The following is an 8,141-nucleotide window of genomic DNA, read 5'->3' on the forward strand; positions in this document are numbered from 1 at the left end:
AAAAAAAAAAAAAAAATCCAACTTAGTTATACCCAAGGCTTTGATCTAATGATTATCATGTATGTTTCGTAACAAGTGCATACCAGTTCAAAATTTGGTTAGATTAAGTAGTGGATGGAACCTTAAGTATTGTGTATGTGAATGTAGTGTAGATAAATTTGTAATGTCTGGAATTGAAGGCTGTTCAATTCAATTGACAAAAACAAAAATAACTTGATTTAAGATAACTAAGTTGAGTTAGTCTAAGATTTGCTTACTAATTTATTTAAATAATTATCGAAAATTTAAATTTTATCTTGTGCATACAATTATTGTTTGATAAAAAATAAAGAGTTGGTTTGAGTTTAAAAGAAAATCCCTCCCATAAGCAAAGCTTAATCGCAAAACAAATAATATATTCCAACGAGTGTCAATCATCCCACGACGCCCCTAAATTGCACAAAAACTTCAAAAAGCCAGATGTTGGGTATAAATTAAATGATGCCACACAACATCTATATGTGTGGATTTTTTTTTCTTTCAATTTATACCATACAATCTCTCTAATATTATGTTAGCTATTACCTTATAGAGATATAGGCCAATACACAAATATAAAATAAAATACACCAAACTAACTTGGTTTGGTTGAGCAGTCAGCTAATTTATCCATTTAAATACGTATTATAAATTTAAATTCCATTTTATATATAAAGTAATTCATTGACTAACAACAAATTCTTAAATAGAATTCATATTGGAACTAGAGAACATTGTGAACGACTAAAAAAAAATACAATATACATCACTTATTTTTGTTAGTGCAATAAATTACTACAAATTTATATGATTTGGATCAAATTTTTTAAAAATAAAAAATTGATAAAATAAAAAATAAAAGTCTAATATTTTTTAATAAAAAAAATATAAAATTCATATATGATAAAAGTTGAAAATCAATTATAATTAAACTTTTTTTTTCCTTTTTTAATCTAGCATTTTTTTCATATGATGCTATAAGTACTATATTCTTTGTATTAATTGTTTATGATATATAAGTACATTCAATAACCAACATTGCATTACTCGAGTGATAAGTAATAAAGTTGTCTTAATAACATAATTTGAATACTGCTGATAAATATAAAAGAAACTAATCTTTTAATTATTTTATTGTTCTTTTAAATATACATTAAAAGTTAAAACAGACAAAGAATTATTAGGGTTCACTATATTTCCATTTATTTCACCTTGAGGGGGGAAATAACAATGCAAGAACACAACAATATAATATGATGTTCAAAGAAAGTACTTGATTAATCTTTAGCATTTTGATGCATGAGCTGGTTCATCAATGTCCAAGGCCACACCCTAATAAAACATTCAAGGAAAATTCTTAAATGATTAGACTATTAAAGCATAGCATTTGCAAGATATAAACAATGATATTAATTAGGGGAAAGCAAAAGAGAAAAAAAAAAAAAAAAAGGGAAAAAAAGGTGGTAAAATTGGTGGAAAAGGAAAAGTAATTATCTCCATCCATGCATTAAGCCTTAAATTAAGGAAAAGAAAAAGAGTGATATGAAACTAGACAGCTCAACCATATTCAACAAATGAAGATTCATAGTTCTATAACATGAGACATAATAATTAATAAACATCACCACCATAACCAAGGTAAAGAAAATTGAGATTTTATGTAAAATAAAAAAAATAAATTAAGTACATAAAATATAAAATTTTAATAAAATTTAAATCATAAAATCGTCAGATCTAATATAAATTTCGTAAAGTCAATTTACTTATTTAAAATCGTAATATCAAAAGATTTTAAAAGTTAAATTGAGATTCCAACTCTTATACTTAACACCATCATCCGTCAGTACTCTCTCTCTCACTCCCTCTCTCCCTCTCCCTCTCTCTCTCATAACAAAAGAGTCAACAGTAGAAACGTCTAGTTCTTCTCCATATTAAGGAGTTTCTCCATTATAGAGATTCACTAACACACATCAACTTGTAACCACACACTATCAGCAACAATATTACTCTGTGCAAATCAAGAGCAATGTCATATATGAAAGTGAGAGGAATTGAGAATACGGAGTCAATAGAAGGTAAAACAATTAGAATAAAAAAGCATGTACAACATGACTTTAAAAAAGACTTCTTGAATCTCATTGACAAACTCATAACTAAGAAAGAATTAAATTTGAAAGCATGCAGGAATGTTGTTTTGAGGATATAGGGTTATCCTGCGGAATTAGCTATCTCAGAAATTGAAAAAAATATACTTTTGATATGTTTCAAGAATAAGAAAAAAGGCAAGCATGTGCTAAAACGGTGGGCTTTAAAGCATTACAGGATATTTGCTAAACCTACAAGAATATATGAAGAGCCAATCAATATTTGCATAATTTTATGAATTTTTTGGTACAGATTCAATAATACAAATTTTATAAAATCGATTGACTCTTTTAAAAACATCGCCATAACTACTTTTTAGAAAATTTTGATCAATTCCTACTTATGGTTTCCCTTTTTTGCCTAAAAAGAATTCAACCATTTACTGAAGTACTATAATACATCAGCAACAGAAAACCATCAATGTTCAAGGCAATAGAGTCCAATAATAGTTCCAAATAATATTAAAATTGTGAGACAAAAGCTGGCCCACATTTCATTGCCTATTCTTTGGTTTAGTTTTCTTTTAATATTGTTAAACTAAAAATAATAAAAAATAATTATTTACAAAACAAAATTTTAAATAAGGATTATTTTAAAAATTATATTTTGTGGGAATTAATTTCCTGAATAATTTTTACTTCACATATCATTATGATATTGTTTTATTTAATAATAATTTCACACTAGTGATTCAACAACTACCTTATCTTGCTCTTTCTTTTTTCCCCACCAAGACCAAAAACTTTAGAATCAAAGTTGCATTTAAATGCTCTACACTAGGACCAATTAAAGACTTAGACCAACAAACACATAGTTATTACCTTTTTATTTCAAGCTTCTTAGTGTTCTTGACATGAAAATGAATGGTGTTGAGGCTGAAAAAAAACAATATAATGAGAGTGAGAAAATAATAGGGTATTATGATGATGATGTGAATGAGAAAATAGATTATGTGTTTAAGGTTGTGGTGATTGGAGATTCATCAGTGGGAAAGACTCAAATGCTCTCAAGGTTTGCAAAGAATGAGTTTTGCTTTGACTCTAAGTCAACCATTGGTGTTGAGTTCCAAACTAGGACTCTCACCATTAATGGCAAAGTCATCAAGGCTCAGATCTGGGATACTGCTGGCCAAGAAAGGTTCATTCATGTTTTTTTTTTCCTTTCTTTTTTTAGTTAAATCCTTAAATAAAATAGTATAACTAAACAATCTCACTACGTTACCAACAGAATTTCTGCCAACTTCTGCCAGCTCTTATTTATAACTGTGTTTAATGAAAGTGTCTTTGTGGATGTGTCTAATAAAAATGTATTTTTTATGATTGTGTTTAATAGAAGTGTCTTTATAGATATATTTTATGGATGTGTCTCTTTATATATGTGTTTAAAATATAATAACTAATTATTATTGGCAATAAGTTCACAGATAATATGTTGGTACCCTATACTTTTTCATGACTAAAATATTACTTCTACTCAGACATTTTATATTAATAGTGGAATTGACCTTTTTATATAAATAATGATACATATTTGTTTGAGCAATAATGTTATATACTTATATGACTAATAAATGTTTATTATTTTTAATCAACATTCGATCAATAAAAAAAATTTCTAGTTGGTCAAATGTTGTTCAAAATGATAAATTTTATTGATTAGGTAACATTACTCTTAATATAATGTAAAGTGTAATTTTTGTTGATCTTTTATGAGACTAAGTGATATTACATAAACACAACATGTCATGAATTGCTACACTCAAATTAAACTGACCTCTTTATAAGTCTAAGGTGATCAATTTTATAAATATAAAAAAAAAGTGAGTACCATATTTTATAAAATGCAATTTTAATTTGTTCAGTGTTATATAACCGAAATTTCTGTAAATTATTAAATTGTAAATTGTATTGTTGATGATATATTAGGTACAGGGCAGTGACAAGTGCATATTACAGAGGAGCATTAGGGGCAATGTTGGTATATGACATAACAAAGAGAGAATCATTTGATCATGTTACAAGGTGGATTGAAGAACTAAGATCACATGCAGATAGCTCCATTGTGATCATGTTAATTGGTAACAAATGTGACCTTGTTGACCTAAGAATGGTGTCAACTGAAGATGCAATTGAATTTGCTGAAGAACAAGGCCTTTTCTTCTCTGAGACTTCAGCACTCAATGGTAACAATGTGGAAAGTGCTTTTCTTAAATTGCTTCAAGAGATTCATAATAGGGTTGTTTCTAAGAAGAAAAGTTTGGAATGTGGTAGTGGTGATGATGACATTATTGGTAATGGTGGTAATAATAGTAGCAACACACTTAAAGGATCTAAGATTGATGTAATTTTAGGTCATGAATTGGAAATTAGTGAGATGAAGAAGTTGTCTTCATGCTCATGTTGATCTTGGAAAAGGTTAATGTTGAAAGAAAAAAAATATTTGATGGTATTATATAATATTTAATTGTCCTTTTTATTGATATTTGTGTTCAGGGGAAAGGATTATTTTAGTCTTTAATATTTGGGACGAATTATAATTTAGTTTCTAACATTTTAAATAATTTCAGTTTCAAAAAGCTTTTAAACATTATATTTAATCCCAAAAAAATTTTAAATGGGTTCAATATTGTCCAATTATTAAATTTAATACAAACAATTCGCTTATTAAAGAGCCAATAGCTTTCAATTTCAATATGTAAGTAAGATCGATTCACCAATGATCATTAATATAAATTTTTTTTTCTTTAACTTTGAAGTGTTAGATGATTGATGGTTAGAATTTGAAATTTTGTACAAAAAAAATTGAGGAGAAGAAGTGTTACAACAAAATTTTGGTTATATTTTTCTAACACATGAAAGAATATATGATTTAATTAGTGTTGGTGGGTCCCCAACTAAGTGGGGCCTACAAATTAAAAAAGATAAAAGTAGCTAATAAGCCACCGTAAAAAGGGAGAGATTTAGAGAAAGAGAGTGTGTGTCAAGCTTCTTTCATTTTTTGAAAGAAAGAAACGAAATAGAGAACTTCGACTGAGAGAAGAAAAAAAATTGGAGAAAAAAGGCATGCTATTTTAATTTGATTGAACCAGTAAATTTATTCTATTTCTAATGAAATTTTATAATGTTATTTTTAGTATAGAGATGAATATTAGGATATAACTTATTACTTATATTGCCTTTTTTTTTTTGTCTGATTTGAGATACCCACTTTTGTAGAGGGTTTATATTGATTTCATCAATTTTGATAGATGTATTTTGTTGATTGTTGAGATGCACTAGTACCACTAAAAAGACTGATTGTGTACCCATTATGTTAATAGTAGAAAATTTTACTAGATTAGATTACGTGGATTTTTTGTTCCTCTTTTGGGGTTTTCCCACGATAAAATTCTGGTGTTTGATTATTTAACTTTTTCCATTATATTTGTTGTTTGGAGTATCTTTGGTATTGCGTATTTAATCGCACAAGTTGTGAAAAAATTATTTTTTTTAGTGCTTTTATTATTAGATAGATTCTTATTGAACCTCAGTTTTCCCAATAAAGTGGTATCTAGAGCTTTGGTTGTTTATTTCTGTGCTGATTAAATAGAGCTTTGGTTGTTTATTTCTCTTATAGTCACTTGGGAGTGTTCGACTGTAAGGATTTTGTTCACATTCCAAGAGATGAAAGGTCCAAACTTGATTGAAAGTCAAAGCAGTGTATTTTCATGGGTTATGGTTACGAAGACTTTTTGTTACAAATTATGGGATTCGTTGAGTAAAAAAATAATTAGAAGTCGAGATGTGATTTTTTTAAGACCAAACTATTGAAGTTTTTGAGAAGATAGATAAACCAACAATAACTGTTAGACGTTCTACTGATGATGAACTTGGTCCTTTCACTAGACCTCCTGTTGATGGGGAAGATGTACAAGTTGATAATGTCGGTGATGATTTGCATGATGAACCTATACCTCAATCTGAGGTGCCAGATGCAGAAGTTTCACCAGATGTTGAAATCTCCCCTAAACTACCAGTTAAGCCTGAATTGAGAAGATTACTAGAGAGCATCATTCTTCTCAGAGATACTCTCCTCATGAGTATGTGATGAACACTAAGACTGGAGAGCCAGAGCATTACCAGGAAGCTATGTCTGATGAGCATAAGAAAGATTGGTTGAAGGCCATACAAGAAGAAATGAAATCCTTGCATGAGAATCATATGTTTGAATTGTTAATGCTACCGAATGGTAAAAGAGCATTCAAGAATAAATGGGTGTTCAAATTAAAAACGAATGAAAATGTCTCACGGACAAGGTACAAAACTTGATTGGTTGTAAAAGGTTTTGAGTAAAAGAAAGGTATTGATTTTGAGGAAATTTTCTCTCCAGTTGTGAAGATGTCCTCTGTTCAAGTTGTACTTGGATTTGCTGCTAGCTTGAATTTAGAGGTTGAGAAACTTGATGTGAAGGCTGTATTCCTTCACGGTGACATAAATAAAGAAATTTATGTGTAGCAATCAGAGGGTTTCGAGGTTAAAAAAAAGGAGTATCTTGTATGCAAGTTGAAGAAGAACTTATATGGGTTGAAGCAAGTACCATGGCAGTGGTACTTGAAGTTTGATTCCTTCATGGAAGGTCATGTGTATAGTAAGACTTCTTCTTATCATTGTGTGTATGTTAAGAAATTCTCTAATGGTGACTTTATAATTTTCTTACTTTATGTTGATGACATGTTGATTGTTGGTCATGATACTAAGAAAATTGAAAGTCTTAAGAAAGACTTGAACAGATCCTTTGCTATGAAAAATTTAGGTCTTGCAAAAAAAATTCTTGGCATGAGTATCACTCGTGACAGGAAGAATGGAAAACTGTGGTTGTCACAGAAGAAGTATATTGAGAAGGCTTTAGAGAGGTTTAGTATGAGTAATTCCAAACCTATTAGTACTCCACTTGCTAGTTATTTTCAAGCTGAGTTCGCGGCAATATCCTACAAGTGAAAAAAAGATAGCAGAAATGAAGAAGATTCCGTATGCATATGCAGTTAGCAGTTTGATGTATGTTGTGATTTGGACCAGGACGGATATTGTTCATGCCGTTGAAGTTGTTAGTCAGTTTCTCTCTAATCCTGGCAAGGAACACTGGCAAGCAGTAAAGTGGATTCTTAGATACCTTAATAGCACTTTCAGAGTTTGTTTATGCTTTGGGAGTGTCCAACATGTGTTGGATAGTTACACAGATGCGGATATGGCTGGAGATCTTAATTCAAGAAAGTCTACTTCTGGTTATATGATGACTTTTGCAGGGAGAGCTGTGTCGTGACAATCTCGACTGCATAAATGTGTTGTTTTGTCTATTACAGAGCCATAATACATTGCTGTTGTTGAAGCTTCTAAGGAACTCTTGTGGATGAAGAAATTTCTACAAAAGTTAGACATCAATCAAGAGAAGTTTGCATTATTTTGTGACAATTAGAGTGCTATACATCTCAGCAAAAATCTGACATTTCATTCCAGATCGAAGCACATAGAGGTGAGGTATCATTGGATACGTCAAGCGGTTGAGATGAAATCATATGCACTTGAGAAGATCCATACTGATGATAACGGTTCAGATATGATGACTAAGATTTTACCTATAGTGAAGTTTGATTCCTGCAAAGAAAAGGCGGGTTTGGTGGAATAGCCTATCCCCACTTGAGTTGGTGAGGGAGAGATTTGTTGGTGGGTCCCAACTAAGTGGGGCCCACAAATTAAAAAAAAAAAAGAAAAGTTGCTAATAAGCCACAAGAGAGAGAGGGAGAGAGAGAGAAGAAGAAAATTGGAGAAAAATAGTATGCCATTTTAATTCGATTGAACTGGTAAATTTGTTCTATTTTTTTATAAAATTTTAGTATGTTATTTCTGATATAGAAATGAACATTAGGATATAACTTGTTACATGTATTGTATTTTTTTTTTTCTGATTTGAGATATCCACATTTGTGGAGGGTTTATGTTGAT

The 8,141-nt window shown here is 30.0% G+C and overlaps 1 protein-coding gene across 1 annotated transcript; it reads left to right on the top strand.

Annotated features, from left to right (window-relative positions):
- LOC107623863 (ras-related protein RABA3) lies at nucleotides 2,891–4,638 on the top strand. The gene is made up of 2 exons (XM_016326260.2): nucleotides 2,891–3,300; nucleotides 4,089–4,638. The coding sequence occupies exons 1-2, from the start codon at nucleotides 3,017–3,019 to the stop codon at nucleotides 4,564–4,566; spliced, it is 762 nt and encodes a 253-aa protein (XP_016181746.1). The 5' UTR covers nucleotides 2,891–3,016; the 3' UTR covers nucleotides 4,567–4,638.

Source organism: Arachis ipaensis, chromosome B02, assembly GCF_000816755.2.
Source record: "Arachis ipaensis cultivar K30076 chromosome B02, Araip1.1, whole genome shotgun sequence".
Taxonomy (NCBI): Eukaryota; Viridiplantae; Streptophyta; class Magnoliopsida; order Fabales; family Fabaceae; genus Arachis; species Arachis ipaensis.